Source organism: Xylocopa sonorina, unplaced genomic scaffold (assembly GCF_050948175.1).
Source record: "Xylocopa sonorina isolate GNS202 unplaced genomic scaffold, iyXylSono1_principal scaffold0014, whole genome shotgun sequence".
Lineage (NCBI taxonomy): Eukaryota > Metazoa > Arthropoda > Insecta > Hymenoptera > Apidae > Xylocopa > Xylocopa sonorina.
This window is the reverse complement of record NW_027490090.1, coordinates 6,062,560-6,079,641: the sequence shown is the minus strand read 5'-3', so window position 1 is coordinate 6,079,641 and position 17,082 is coordinate 6,062,560. Positions and strand designations below refer to the sequence as shown.

The 17,082-nt window shown below is 35.8% G+C and overlaps 1 protein-coding gene and 1 pseudogene across 1 annotated transcript; one reads left to right on the top strand and one right to left on the bottom strand.

Moving 5' to 3' along the window:
* Positions 1-4,963: 4,963 nt before the first annotated feature.
* LOC143431804 (general transcription factor II-I repeat domain-containing protein 2-like) lies at positions 4,964-6,551 on the top strand. Its single transcript, XM_076908741.1, has 9 exons — positions 4,964-5,003; positions 5,076-5,112; positions 5,184-5,197; positions 5,262-5,413; positions 5,515-5,635; positions 5,701-5,819; positions 5,881-6,118; positions 6,160-6,372; positions 6,427-6,551. Exons 1-9 carry the CDS (start codon positions 4,964-4,966, stop codon positions 6,549-6,551), a joined length of 1,059 nt encoding a protein of 352 aa, XP_076764856.1.
* Positions 6,552-10,230: 3,679 nt separating this feature from the next.
* Positions 10,231-17,082, bottom strand: part of LOC143431803 (NADH-ubiquinone oxidoreductase chain 4 pseudogene) — an 86,089-nt pseudogene continuing 79,237 nt past the window's right edge.

Here is a 17,082-nt window from a genome sequence, read left to right as displayed (position 1 = left end):
GACACGCCTTCGCAGCAAGCCCCAAGTCCAAGCCCTTTAACCTTGTAACTTACAATGACGCCTCAGAGGCGACGTAAGGCTATCGGGCCAAACATGAATAAGACGTCTCAGAGTCGTTGTAAATCCTACCCGGGCAAAACGTAAACAAAACATCTCAGAAACTTGGTAGAGCGGCCTTCTGAAATATAAACAAAGGTCACAGAGGACATTCCAGATTCGCGATATTCAGTTATTTGTCATTCGCATTCGACTTTACATCGTTTAAGAGGTATTATAAAATCACCCATTATGTATTCAAAAAGAAAAATGAGAATTGAGGACAGTGATAACATCGTTACCAATGATTTCACGACCTGTTTAGATAGTAGTAGTGACAGTGTACGTATCATACGAAAAGCTACTACGCGACTGGTGATTTAACGAAGAATCCGATAATGAAGATTGCCATCAACAATCTGAGTTATGGGTCTGGAAACAAAACGAGAACCAACCAAAAATGTGGCAATATATGGAAATTCTAGGAATAAAAGAGGCAACATTAGATCAATTGAGTACAAATAAAAAGGAAATGGGTGTTGTTAATGTAATATTTAATACCATATTTTGGGAAAATATTGTGACGGTGACAAATCTATACGCGGAACAAGTAATAAACAATGGAAATAAAAGACGAAAAATTGATGAAGCTTGGTCTCCTGTTAATTGTGATGAAATAAAAATATATATTGCACTATGTATAATTGCGGCTAAAGAAACCTGCAATTCAAAGGTACTGGTCTAAGAGGGCTATTATTGAAACTCCAATATTTCGAGAACCGATGCCGTATAAAAGATTTTTACAAATAAGTAGATTTTTGCACTTTGCAAATAACAATATGGCTAACAGTAGTGATAAATTATACAAAATAAAACCTGTGATAAATTTTTTTAATCAACAATTTCATGAAATATATACAATGCAAGAGGACATTGCAATTGACGAATCATTAATCAAATTTAAAGGACGCTTATCCTATAAACAATACAATTCGTCAAAAAGAACGAGATTTGGTATAAAAGTTTATAAATTATGTGAGTCAAGTTCAGGTTACTGCTATAGTTTCAAAATATACACTGGCACTGACAAAATACATACTACAGACAATGCATCTGAAACTGTGGTCAAAGAACTATCAAAACCAATTTTACACAAAGGACACATTATTTTTGGATAATTGGTACACTTCACCAAATCTTTTTCTAACTCTACTCAACAGTAGAACTAATGCCGTTGGAACAATGCGCAGAAAAAATATACCGATAGATTTCTTGAAATCAAAATTAAAAAAAGGGGAATATGAAATGAGAAGCAGCAATGGAGTGCTGGCAATAAAATGGAAAGATAAACGAGGCGTTTTTATTTTATCTACAATACACGCAGCAGTAACAATGGCTGAGCAAATCAAAAATCAGCGCAATCGTACTTGGAAACCAAAGTGTGTCGTCGAATATAACTCAAAGGGATGATAGGAGTTGATCGACAAGATCAAATGTTAGCATGCTTCCCTGTGATGAGAAAGTGTATGAAGGGGTATCGCACAATTTTCTTCTACCTGTTTGACATGGCTTTATTTAACTCTTACATTTTGCATAACAAAATAAATATTGAAAAAAGACATGGATACGCAGAATATAGGCTTGAAATGGCCGAATTATTATTGAAAAATACACCATTACCGAACTACAACCGTAAAAGACAGTTGACAAATGTAGATTTACCACAAAGATTACAGGCTCAACATTGGAGTCATTTTCCCAAGCATATAAAACCAACGCCATCGAACCAACACCCAAAACGAAGATGTATAGTTTGCACAAAGCATAAACAACGCAGTGAGACAATGTGGGAATGCAAAAAATGCAAAGTTGCATTACATGTATCAACATGTTTTGAGAGATACCATACCATCCAAGATTACTAAATTTTTGTATTAAAATAAAAATGTTATTATTAACTTGCAACAGTAAATCTTTTTTTTTTAATAATCAACTAATCATAATTATTTATCAAACATCTTGCAAAGTTAATTGTACCGCGCACGTGTATATACAAATCATAGGAAGTTTGCGATATGTACAGTTTCGAACGCTCATCCAAGCTGTTTATGTCCTTGCGCGCGAACGACCTAGGTGTCGCTTTTGGCCAGCAAAGTTGGAAATTAAATCGTAAGGCAAGGGGTTAACCCAACAGCCGAAGTCTTCTAATAATACAATAACAAGTCAAGGTATACAGCCTGCTCCCCAGCCAAACCAAATCGCGGACTCTGGCACAAACACAGACATGAGCCCCCCCCCCCCCCCCCCCATTATCATTCACAACAACCCCATCAAACGCACATTAGAATTAATACCGTGTATGGGTGCAATGCCCTATCGCTGCGGTAAGGAAAACTGCGTAAAAAGGCGAGTTGATAGTGGGATAGACTACTATCGGAATACAAATTCTGGAGGTAAGGGTTGAAACGTGTTTCAAATGCTGGGGGACAGGGCACGGCGCTCAGACGTGCACAGTCCTGGTCGACCGTAGACAGTTGTGCTACAGTTGCAGCAAATCGGGGCCCCGCCACAGTATACAGTAGCGAAACTCTCTGTCGGCACCTTTGATGTCGGTGTACCATAAAATTGAGTGCGCATGCACGACATAAGAATCCAAATCGCAGTGCCACCTGGATTTCAATCTCACTTGCATTTTTTTACTCTCTATCTGCCCAAATTATTTTTACGTTTAGTTAATCAAAATTTAATAAAAATAATAAATGTATTATTTCTAATACACTGAAAAACAAGGAAAGAAAGCAAAAATCGAAGAAATATAAATTCACATGTTACTATGACTATAAAAATGTAAGAACATAAATATTATACAAGATAAACAAGAGAAAATATAATGAAAAATACAAAAGATATATTATACATTGTATATTTTATTTTAAAATTTATTTTAAAGTTATTTTATATAAAGGAGTTGGAAAAAATGAAAAATAGGTTACATATATATATTCTTCCAACTCCTTTCTTGTTTCATATTTCAGCTACTCGATCCACCTCAATGCAAACCAAAAAAGGAGACAAAAAACAAAAAATAAAATTGCTTTTTCTCCTAAAATCTTCGAAATAACTTGAACGTACTTCAACGCTTTCAAGCAGCTTTCAATAGATATTGAATTCCCTCCAAATTCAGCTTCAGGTTTGGTTAGATATTCAATCGTCTTTTTGTTTGCTAAAAAAGAGAGAGAGAAAGAAAAACTAAAGAGCAAGTGAGGCAGAAGTTCAGATGGCACTGCGATTCGGTGCCTTGTTTCCGCATGCGCATTAAATTTTGTAACACATAAAATCGTGCCAGTTGCGCTACTGTATACTGTGGCCCCGCGCAGTTGAGTGCCGCGCTACAAAGGCTAATTGTGCGCTTTGCAGCGCTACGGAACGTCTAGCCGGACATCGAGCCGGAAGTAAGGCATGTCTCACACCGTCTAAAATGATGGAAACTGCCAAAAAGACAAAGACAACGAGTGAAAAGAAGGAACAGTCGCAGAAAAATAGTCTGCAGAAGATTACAAAATTCTTCAGTAAAGTTGGTGCCGCCGCAGTGACATAGGAGGACAACGCCGTTCCCTCGACTAGTAGAGAAACGAACCAATAACGGCAAAAAAGTCGAGAATGGAAATGGAATAGAAACAGAATAAACAACCAGGGATAAGAGGATAAAGAAGAAACTTCTGTATACATCTACCTAATCCACTGGAATCTCTGCTACTACTACTGCATAACACTTTTATATAATAATATGTAGAAGAAGAGAAAGACTAAGTGAAGGACACGGACTTCGAAAAGTGAGTGAACATTTAGTGCTCATTAGGAAGCAACTCGTCCGAAACACGCAGGTACGTAGAACTACGAGGATTATCCTTCAAACCATTTGCACGTATGTTGCGAGTTTGGGGAAAGTAGATGAGTGATCACATCTATCCTTCAGATTACCCCGGCACTCCGGGACATACAGTGCGCATTTAACCGCTGGGAAGAGGGTCTCTCCAACTCTGAGAGATCCTTAGCGCAAGGGGGCCTAATGTAATCAATGTTTAGTCCCGAGCCTCCCTCTCTGTATACATATAAATACATGTATACACTAAAGCACTGAGATGATAAACGTTGGGTTTTAGTCGGTGCAAGTCCGACATAACCTAAAAAAAAGGTTAGGTTAGGTTAGGTTAAGTTAGGTTAGGCTGCCTTTAGGGCGGCAAAGGACACCGGCGAGCCCAGCCGATCTCGGACTTCGTCGGTGTCCGCTAGATTACCGACCGCATTGTCGATGGAGGCAGAGGACAGCGATTCGGCTGAGACCTATCTCCCCCCCCCCCCCCCCCCCCCCCCAGACATGTCGCCCAAGACTATGTCCGGAGGTGCCAAGGAGAGGATTCGGCGGCATGAGACTGAAGGGCCTATATTGCCGCGAACATAGAGTGGATTCTGGCGAAATCCATAAATATAAAGAGCGTTCTTATGCGCCGGTTAAGGGAGGATTCCCGCCAGCTGCTTGCGGGAGCATCTAAAAGAGCATCTGCATCTAAAAGATGCAGCAGCGATGGGACCCCCCCTCCCCAGACGCCGAGGAGGAGAAAGCCCAGATGGAGGCCCTCTTGGGATGGAGGCGCCACGGGCGAGAAGATGGCCATTAACGGCGAAGAAAGAAGAGAAGACGAATGTGATTAAATTCGTAATCAGAATTCGCGTGTAGGAAGAATAAAAAACTTTTAAAGAAGAGGATAACCCTTGGCGACCCTCCGTCTAGACCACGGGTGTCAAACTCGCGGCCCGAGATGAACATTTTTGTGGCCCAGTCAATATATCCGACGCAAAGTAAAAATAAAATAGAAATGTGAATTAGAAACGAAACCAGCATATAAAACTATGATATACTTTATTTATGAACTATACGGATCATTTTAAATTGTACGCGCGAAAATGTAAAATTCTAATTGGCTGAAATGGGTGTCCGTTTCACACTAAATTATTAACGGCAAAATGCTACGCATCAGCTGATATACCTAACCTAATAGAACGTAATCTTACAACGTAAACATACGTTATCTTACAAGTGGTTATGATTATTGCTTAACTTATATTACGCTTATTGATTTGTGCAGTTATTCTCTGCTTGGTAAGTTAATATTCAAGACAAAACATTGATATTGTAATTAAAATGTTTTATTATTTTCTGTTAGCAATTGCTTATTTATTTCAACCCTTTGTATTCAGTATGTCTATATCGAAGACAAGTGGTAATAAAACTAAACGAAAAATCGCCGACGAACATCGAATATTCCAAGAAAAATGGGAATTGGAGTATTTTTCCTGTGAAGTAAATGGTAAAATAGTATGTTTGATTTGCAATAGTGTCATTAATGTATCGAAGTTATATAATATGTAATAATATAATATATAATATGTAATAATATAATATATAATATATATAAGTTTGGTATGAAAAAACAACAGTCAATATTTAATAAAGTATTGCAAGAAAATGAAAAAGCGGTAGATACAAGTTACGTCTTGTCCGAGTTGATAGCTAAGCACTCGAAGCCTTTTACTGAAGGTGATTTCATCAAGAAATGATCTAATCGAAGGCTTTTCAAACAATTTCTTTGTCTCAAAATATAGTTGCGGAAAGAATTACCGACTTGGCCACCAATTTAAGTGATCAGATCAAAGCAAAATCATCTAGTTTAGAAAGTTTTTCCATCGCCTGTGATGAGAGTACGGACATTGTATGGATATTGGTGGCATAGCTCAATTAGCTGTGTTTATTCATGCTTGCGACAAGGATTTACCATTTTTTAGGAATTATTGGAGCTAATACCGATGCATGGTACTACTACAGGACATGATATATTTAATAGTGTTTTTGAACTTCTGCAAAAATACAATCTACCTCTGTCAAAGTTAAATTCTGTAGCTACAGATGGCGCTCCTTCCATGACCGGAAAAAACAACGGTTCAAAAATTCATCATAAGCATTGCATTATACATCAAGAAGTACTATGCACGAAGGTAATCAAAATAGAGAATGTTTTGTCATGTATAAAAAACGTTATAAATTTTTGGTTATATTGCTCCAAGGTTCTCAAACAATTCTGGGATTTGAAAGAAGAAATATGTGTAAGTTTTTACAAACTAAAAATGAAGATACAAGCTTGTTCTCCGATCAAATGTGGTTGCAAGATTTATCTTTTATGGTTGATATAACCAAACACTTATCCGATTTAAATTTATTGTTACAAGGCAAAGATCAGATCATTACGAACATATTTGACATAATTAAAGCATTCAAACGTGAACTATTTCTTTGGGAATGAAAAATGAAGATTTAACAAAGATTTAATGAAGAAAACACCAATACTGTACCCTTGCGACTTTCAGTTTTAGTTATGCTTTCTGGTATTAATATCCATCGAGTTTGTCTCTCTAGGATTAAAATAAAGACTTGGGAGTTTCGATACATACCTGCATAACAATGCATAATAATTGTAAATTCTTATTTGAAAAACAGTGGAAGCATTGTTTCTATTCAGAGAAATCTCCTAAGATATTTCAATATCATATGATCCATCTAACTACACGATTTTGTAACTTGTAGCTAAACTCGAAGAGACAGGGTCAATAGAAGATGCAAAGGAGGTTGTGGGCATTAAAAATGTGTTTATAGAACAGCAAGGACTTCAACACCAAGACACTCTTTGCAGTCAAGGATCAAACGAAGATTACTGTAACGCATTCTGGAAAAATATCTTCAGATTCATCAAGCTAGTGCAACAATTAAGTCCACAATGTCCAATCAATACCACGTGCTCTATGAAAGTTATAAAAATGCTGTTGGATGGATTGAAACCAATGACTTCAACTGGAATACTAAGATTTGCATTGCTTCAAAGTAGTTTCTTTACATGACAGAAACTGTAGTATAATTGTAAAGTAAGAGTAAACTCCTCCATTCTATTCAACTTGTATTGTACATAAGCAACCTGCTCCCAATCTAAAGAAAGACCCCATAGTAGTCTTAGCAGATATATTGTAATAGTCTGTATCAGTAGTACCAAATCTTCACAAATCAAATCTCATACAATTGGGTTCCTCCGACTAATTTCTTCTTATAATAATAATAAAGTAAAGTTCTTCAAACAAAAAGTACTAAAAATAGCAGAAATTATGAGAAGTTGTTAAGGTAAACAGTTATCAGTGGTAGACATAACCTTAATCGCTAGCATGCTCAACTGGTATTAAATATACCATGGCAAGATGATAATGATTTAGTACTAAGCTTTGATATATAGAGTAACCCACGATATTATTATAATTCTTCATGAGAATGACACTGTGAAAGAAAAATCTTTACGTTCTATATTTATTATTATAATATTTTTAAGTTATACTCGTGTTTCTTAAATGCAATACTTCCATCTTTGTATTAGCAAGTTTAACATACGTACTTGAAATGATAAAAAATCGCAAGAACAAAAAAAGTTTTAAAACAGATAACGATCCATTTGATCATCAATCGTGTAATTTCGAAATATCCGAAGTATCGCTCTAGGTTATTGTGAAACGAACGGTTGAACGCAAGTGCAATTGTTTCTGTTCTTATATATGACCTGTACATCAACTGCTTTTATTAATATATTTGTTCATGATACTTTAAACAAAAGGTTATGTCGTATCTCGAACTCGATAGGAAGGTTACTACGCATGTACGTTGCTTCTTTCTTTCTCTCTCTCTCGCCCTCAGCAATGCTTCTACTCAATAGGAGGGTTACTACGCATGCGCTCCTCTTCTTCCCCTTTCACTTCCAGCGCTTCTCCGTCCTCCTTCAATCGAAGTCGGACAAAGTTAGTCGAAGCCAGTCGAAGTACAAGCAACCCACGAAATAATGGCGGGAATTCTCAAAACTGTATTGCACGTTACAATTTCTTTTCTTCTTTTCATTCATAATAAAATTATAGCAATTCTAATTTACACAATTCTCTCTTCCATGTATTTCAGATGTCACGTCAAATCCATCGAACTGGAAATATTGTTTAACACGTTCACGCCGGGGTGACCCACCGGTGGGTCACACTTGACTGTTCCGTGAGGCGGCGTGACCCAACGGTGGGTCACACTTGACTGTTCTGTGGGGCGGCGGGACCCACTCGTGGGTAACGCGTTTTCAGAAAATTAGTCGTTAAAACAAATAAGTGCTTGATGCAAGAAATGTGCGCTCAAAAAAACGTAGATTTTCGCCCCGGCATGAACGTGTTAAACATCATCTTATTGTTAAATTGTTTAAACACCCTCTTACCGTTAATAAAATAATGAATATATCCATAATAGGATGAAGCTGTGGCGGCTACGATTCCGCAAGTTTTAGAGTCGTAAGTTTTCGGTCTAAATCACAATGCGTTTCCAAAACTCAACGCAAGTCTGGTCACCGCGGGTTTACTACTTGGCGACCAGGCCCGCGCGCTATCCTAATCCCAATATCCGTCTGGTTTGTGTCGATACTTCAGGCCAAGCAATTGTTTTCCTCAAGAATTCGCCGCAACTGAGCATTGCCCAGTCGTGTACGGTAGATCCTTGACTTTGGTTTATTTATGACCAATTTTCGTTCCATGCGTTTTCGTGGAAGCGTTCGCTTTTCCCGTCCGCGCTTCCATTCTTTTCGTTCTTGGTTTTTCCATCCTTTGCTGTACGCATTTTTAAGGGATGACATTTTCGCCCTCGCGACAGTTCATTTAGAATACTCAGTTCGTTCAGAGCAGTTCGGTTAGAAGATTCATTTCATTCGTTTAGAATCGTAAATTCGTTGAGAGTTTGGAGTTTGCCGAGAGCTCTGTGTTCGCTTAGAGCTTTCAGTACAGTCGCGTAGTGACGCGAAAGAATTGTAGCCACAGCACCGCTCCCGTGATAAGAAATATTTTGTCTTATTATCACTATTGTTACTGTTGATTTATATATTAAAATTGAGAGCGAGAAATCAAGCGTTGTTCTTCCTTCCGTAGACCTCAAAGCACCATTAAGTTGTAACCATTCATTCTAGAAACAGCTTAAATTAACGTTTTTCAATATATGGTAGCTTATTCCACAGAAAAACCTTGAATATAACTCGAAGAAATATGGACCAACAAATTGATCGTTAAAAATTCCAAATGGTAAGTATGAAGACTTCAAACTACTTTATTCATCGACTATTCTCATCAAATGAGGATTATTCTGTATTTTGTATGTGAATTATTCAGTAGCTCTTCGTTGGAGAACAAAGATTTGTTTAAAAACCTCAGATCTTTAATAATCTTCTCCTTCGTCCAATTGCAATATCGTATTCCTGTTGTCTTTCTTCTTTTCTTCTTTACTTTACTTCTTTACTTCACACTTGACTTTCTTCTTCTTCTTCTTCTTCTTCTTTCATTACTTTCTTCCTCTTTACTTCTTTACTTCCACAGACTATGCAATAATTTACACGATAGCAATGAAAATGTGATTGCAAGATTCTGTATTTTTCAGTGAACTCTTGCTGCTAATAAAATTCTTCTGATATCAATTTGGGGACTGGTTATTATTATACAGCTTCTAACACAGCTTCAATAATCCATAGAAGAGGAAGCACTTCTTCCTACAGGAAGTTCCAGTTTCACGTGCTCTTGATACAATTCCTTTAATTATTCTTGCTGAGGGTGCATACTTCAGAGTACAGTTTTATTATTGTATTACATATTCGAGAATTAGAATCGTGTCCACGCCTTTTTTATATTAATAGTCATCATTTAATAACAGCAGTCGAGCAATTACGAACAAATAGAAATGTAACCATTTTTCTAGGTTATTTTTATGTAAAACGATTTCCGTTATTTGCAAACAATTGTTTTTCCGATTAAGCCTTCATTTTGTAATCGTTAGATCAGAGTTTCTTAAACTGTGGGTCACGATCTCAATTGGGGTGGCTAAAAATGATTTTTATTAAAAATTTTCACAGCATCTAATGGCTAAAATTGCAAAAAATATTTGCCAGAAATGTTTATGGAGTCCCAGAACAAATTTTCGTGCATATTATGGTCTCCTCATATACTTAGCGCACCAATATGTAACATATAAAACACCAATTTTCGTTCCTGCAATTTTTTTAAGTAGTTTGCATCATAAGTTCATATTTGTGCGCAATTTTTTGAAATATTTCTCTGGGTAAAGGCAAAAAATATCAATAAAAATAGAGAGTTTCGATTGTAATGGTAATAAAGATGTAATTAGATTTACAAGAACGTAGACGTATTATTGCGATATGAAATGCTGGCGATCTGAGTTAGTTTTCCACTTTTTTGAATAAAGCAAATCAGTTAAAAAATATAATAATTTGTTTGAAAGAAGAAACGGAGATAAACTAATTTTTTAGAGCACTTGTCAGAGTTAACTCTTTGGGGCACAGTGGGATTAAAAATGTCCCAGCTTTCAATGTATGGTGAGACATTGTTAGAGCTCGAAATGTAATAATAAGTATATTTTTTAATCCATATGATAAATTATTAATATAATATATTAATAATATATTATTTGAGTCTCTATAGATCTTATAATAATTAAAATATTGCTATTTTATATATAATAGCAATAATTTAGCAATAATTTCTATTTTCTAATTTTGTATTTTTTAATTTTCTGTTATTAAAATATTACTATTTTAACAATAGTTCAGTAATAGTTTATATTTCCAAATTTTAGTTTCTACTATCTAATTTTAGCAATAGCTATTATTTTCTAATTTTCTAGTTTCTAAATTTTTATTATTAAAACATTGCTATTTTAGCAATAGTTTCTATTGAAAACGTCACCCAGTAAAAGAAAAATAGAAAACTGAAGCTATTCCTGAAATAGCAATATTCTCTAGTAGCAATAGTTTAGCAACATTTTCTATTTTCTAATTTTAGCAACAGATTCTATTGTCTAACTTTCTATCATTAAAACGTGCTACTTGAGCCGTAGTTTCTACTTCCAACGTGTCCCAGTAATAGAAAATTATAAAATAGAAGCCATTATTGAAATATTGCTATTTTAGCAATAGTTTCTATTGTTAACGTCCGAAAGGGTGTCGAGTGCAAAGCAGTACTTCAATGATTGCATCCAAATGATACACATATCATGGCACATCCTGTATATCTTAAAATCAATTTCAGTTTTTAGAAGGACATCCAGTTCAAACAGAAAATGTACTACTACATCGAGAAACATTCAAATATAATTTCCAAGATTCAATTCATATCGTTCATGTTTATGTGTATATAAATTAGGAGAACAAGAGTCGGTTGAACTTCAATGTAGCTCAAAACTCAATTATTTAGGGTAATATACCACCTAACGTAGCACTTGAAAACCTGTTGGAATTCTCTAACACTCAAGGATTTTCCATGGATTAGATCAAAGTTTCTTAAACTGTGGGTCGCGGGACCTGCACCAGGTCCTGTTATTTTTATTATCGTATTCTATTTTTTAAAACTGTTATTTATTGAAAACTTTCACATTCTCATATGTCTTGAAATCAAAAATTAAAGTCAATGACCTAAAACTGCTTACAATGCATATGCGGTCCCACAACAAATTTTTGCAAATATTATTACATTAAAGTTGAAGAAATCCTGAATCAGGCAATAGCTTTTTTTTCCAAAACCTCGCCTAAGAAGAAGAAACACAGAGATCAGTTACACGAGAAGCTCCAGGCATCAAGAAAAACCTACCCCTTATTGTTATATATCTTCTTTATTGTAAAAAATAAAGTTCTGTTAAGATATTTGTAAGAAATATCGAGTAACAGTGTGACATGAGCGGTCGAAAAGGGCCACGCACGTTTCCTTGCAATCTCTCTTGAACCTTGCCTAAACGGATTTGGATGGGCCATGGCGTTGGGGGTGTAATGGAGACCTAAGAAAATATTCTTTGGTTGTAAACGAAGGAGATAATGTAGTAGCGGTAGTGTTGGATGTAATAGCCTTGATCTAAATTAAGGACAGACACGACTATGGGGCAGCCCAACTGAAGAAGACAAAACTGAACACTTCAACGAGATTCACCTTGGCCTAACTTTGATATCAGGGCTCTGCCTGACAATGCAGATCCAGGTCCTCATAGAGAAACACTGAGAGCTGGAAAAATACTCAAATCTAGTGGCATCTTATCTACACCATTCCACATGACAGTATTTAACTTAGATTCAGACAACTGAACATTGGAAGGAATCCGCCTCTTAATGCTAACATCTTTCCTAGCCCTACTTCTATACCAAAACGCGACAAGAAGCAAGATCCAAAAAAGTACAAATGAGAACAGCTTGAGAAGACACTCTTGAAGAGGTCTGCAACGACCTGGAGATGATCAAAAAAAAATCCTTGAAAAGAGAGGAAGCAAGAAGAACGCACCATCCTTTCTACAGGAAGACCTCCAAGAGATAAGCACGGTAGAAGCACTGCACAACGACAAGGAAGCTTTGAAAGAGAAACACCAGAAGCTCGGATGATTGATGACTCACAGAAACCAATCAACACAATCCCAATGACTTTAGCAACGTCAAGACCAGTGAAAATGTGGCGTAGAAAGCAACAATCGCATCTTTCAGCAAGATTTAAGTGCCGTCAGTCCCCTCATGAGAGAACTAGCTACTGACCAATATCGAAACGCGCAGTTCAGCCCATTAAGAATACCCAAAAGATCTTGGAAGAAGAGGACCCAACATCCAAACACTTCCACAGCACGAGTGCGAGCAATAAAACGAATATTGAATCGAGCTAACAAACCAAAAAGAACTAGCGTGAATGCTTAATCCCTAAAGCGTGCAATTTTTATTGTTCCATCTTTAGAGCTTCAATATTGTAAATTGTATATTAAGATTTTGCGCAACGCGCGGCAATTCTTGTTCGAAGAGATACAATTTTATTGCTGTTGTAGTCGTCTGTCCCATGAAATTGTCGAGTAACTTCCATGTGGAAGTCATAATTAATAACAAATTGTTTCCAGCTTTTGAATTAAAAATAAAAACGTTGCCACTTACAGAGCATCACTGCTTATTATGTGCAGATGAAATAAGTTTCATGGCTCACTTATTCTATAATGTATCATACGATGAAATAATTGGCTTCGAAAATTGTAGAGATTACCCGACATCCAAAACTGCAAAGAGTGCTTTAGTTATAATGACGCATAGTATTGCAAGTAATTGGAAAATGCCAATTTACTTTTGTTTCGTGGAGTCTACATACCCTAATAACATATTAAAGAATCTTATATATGATATAATAATTGAATTGAACGGTTACGGTGCTTATGGCGCACAATGGCGCTTCTAAGTGTCTACATGTCGAAGTAATTGGATTCTAAAGTTGTACACAACGCGTTGGTGCTTCTCAGTTCAATGTTTCAAAGTATATACATTGTAAATTTGTATACACCGAAATACTGCTTACCAGCTTCTATACTACAAAATATGTAATTTACTAATTACAGTGCATGTCGTCTCTAATTTTGTACAGTTGTCCCGTGATTTAGGAAGATCCATACAAAATTCCACTTTTTCGGTTAATGAACAGAATGTGGTTTATATGTTTGACACGCTACACTTAATAAAAGCTGCACGAAACAATTGATTAAAACATAACTTTGAAATTAATCATAAAATTGCTTCGTGCTCGCATATTGTGCAATTTTATAACCGGGATAGCAAACAATGAATAACTTTTTCAAAATTAAGGTCAAATACACTGTACAAGTATTTGATGATCATGTAGCTGCAGGTATGTACATACTACTACTTACCCGTTTACTTCCAAATGAGGTCGGCTGAACGGTAGAATTCATTGGTCATTTTGATAAATTATTTGATATTTTAAGTTCGTCAACTAGAACTAATTCTAAAGAACATGGTGTAAAGTCTTTGTTGGAAGTGAAAACCAAACAGATTTTTTGCGTAAGTCATTACTACTTTTAAATAGTATAAAAGTAATTAGTAATAATAATAAACACGTTTTAGTGAAATGCTTTAACTGCTGGCAGATAAGAATAGCAGGATTGCAACATCTGCTCTCAAAGAAATGAACCTGGTAAAAGACATTAAACAAGATAGTATTGGGGTAATTATTCTAAAAAATCAGGCATGCATCTTGGCAATTGTTGTATGAAATATCATACAGCACTAACTTAGAATGTAGATGCGTTAAATGCGACCAAAAACATAACCCAGGCGAATGTGAAAAAACAATCGCAACTCCAAGATACTTTCGCCAAATCCAAGAATACCTCCTTACTTGGAGGCTCAAAATTAATACAAAAAAGTGCGAAACTATCCTATTCAGATCAAGCATCTGAAGCATCTCCTACACAAGTCACAACATAAAGGAATATGCCACAAAATTCAGAATAACAGACAACCAGAACCCAGCCATAGAAATCCCCCACAAAAACGCAGTACGATACTTAGGCGTATACTTAGACTTCAATCTAAATTACAACTATCACATCACAACACAGTTACAAAAAGCAAAATGCGCATACCTGATCAACAAACGCCTATTGCACTCCAAATACATAAACAAAAAAGTCAAGATACTCTCTTACAAGTTCCTAATCCGACCAATCCTTACATACGGCTGCCAAATATGGTTCAACATCAGCGCAAACCAAATGGAATAACTCCAATTATTCGAAAGAAAGTGCCTTAGAATATGCATCAACATGTACAAATCACCCGAATCCAAGTACACAAAAACAATAAGCAACATCAAACTGTACAGTAAAGCAAAAATAATACTAGACCTATTCATTATAAAAACCATAAGAAACCACTGAGCTAACACACAACTAAGAGAAACTAACAGCCATATATACACTCAATCCTATCCAAACCATCAGTACCATATGAAAACCATCCAAACAGGTCACACCCACCTGAAGCCTTCATACACCTAGACTAAAAAGGCCTTATCCAAAACCCATCCAATCAATCATTGGACTTATACAATAGAAAATATTTCAACAAAAGAATAGCATATGACAAAAACATTAGACTGGACGACCCCAACCTAAAATATATTAATAAACTAACAGTAAAATACCCTAAATATTGATGGCTATAAAAAGGAAAAAAAAGAAACAAAAAAAATATCATAGAAAGTATACTTGGTTAAAAATGAGTGACCGCTCGGCTTGAGCATTTTTTCCGCCCAGTTCATACTGAATTCGTCGGTTAATCACTTTGGGAGTTGTATTCGTGATTCGTAGAATGTTCTTTGGACCTATTCGACGACAAGGCGTTAAAGGCCTTAATCTAACACCTCAATCTGTAAAGAGAATAAAGATTGTAACTTCTCAGTGGAGAAACAGAGGAAGCATTGTTTTTACTCAGAGAAATCTCTGACAATATTTCAATACCATGTGATCCTTCTAACTACACAATATTGTAACTTGTAGTCAAATTCGAAGAGACAGGGTCAACAAAAGACGTAAAGGAGGCTTTAAACATTAAAAAGGTGTTTATAGAAACAATATCTTCAGATTCATCAAGCTAGTGCAACAATTAGTACGGTTTGCAACCACATTGCGCAATCCATGGGCCACTTCACATTTGTCTTTAGTATGTTTTATGGTTTGAAGCTGTTTGGTTGTTCAAATTCTACTTACAGTAAATTTTGAAATCCTTCAATATGATTTCACGCGAAAATAAAGATATATATGCAGACGATTTGTCTGACGTTGATTGTGATGAAGGAGAGTTAGATATTGATAATACTGATAGTGATTGACGATAATGATAGTGATAGTTCTATACGACCTATGAAAAGGACCCGAGTTTTTCCACTACTGATTAGCGATGATGAAAGTGAAAATGATTATGAAGAAGAAATTATACATCAATGGACTGAAGTCGACATTCCACCTACCATAGAACCATTTTTGGATTGAACGGGGTTAAATATTTTACCACAGAACGGCATTGAAGGATCTCTGGATGTGTTCCTTGATGATAATTTCTACGAAATGATGGTAACAGAAACTAACCGATATCACCACCAAAACGTCGAAAAATACGTTAAAAAGAAGAAAACGATAAAATGGACGGATCTCACTATTAGTGAATTCAAGAAATTTTTAGGATTATTAATTCTAATGGGCCAAATTCCATAAACCGAGGACTTCTACATGAATTAAAAAATAATAAGTTGCAACGCGGACAGTCAATTTTCCGGAGAAAAGGAGACGTGTTATTACAAATTTGACAGTTAAAGAAAGAAGTGAGGATGATTTCGAATATTCATTCGAGTGAACTATTAGAAAGCTCCAATACAGATTGGCACACAAAGACGAAAATAATGAAACCAAAATGCGTAATAGAATACAACAACTATATGAAAGGTGTTGATAGGACAGACCAGTACTTTTCGTATTACTCAATATTGCGAAAAACAAGAAAGTGAACCAAGCGGGCTGTAATGTATTTGTTAAATTGTGCATTTTTCAATTCCTATTTAGTATATAACATGCATAATAATAGTAGCTTGCCATATAAAAAATATTTGTTAGAATTATCAAGCTGTCTTATAACTGACTTTAAATTAAAACATCTTTTGTAATTAGTGTTTAGTTCTTTTTTAATATTTCTTGTAGTTTTAAGAGTTTAAATAAACTTTTTTAAGTCTAAATTTTTTTATGATTACACAAAATATCGCCCGCTCTAGGACGAAAAACGAGGCGGGGTGGTCACCGCGTTACCTAGCATACTTTCGTCAAGATCCCCCCCCCCTTTAACACTTTAACGACCGCTCACACAGCATGTGTGTGATAGCCGAAACAACCATTACCGACCGCTCACATAACATGTGTGTGATGCTGCCGCCGAAGGCTGTTAGCCAGTACCACACTCTTTGTGTGATAATTTATGAATGTAAACAAGTGTGGATATTGCTATTGGCTTCATATTTCATTATCACGTCTTTGATTATAGGTAATTATTGCCTATTTTTAATTTTTGATTAAACATC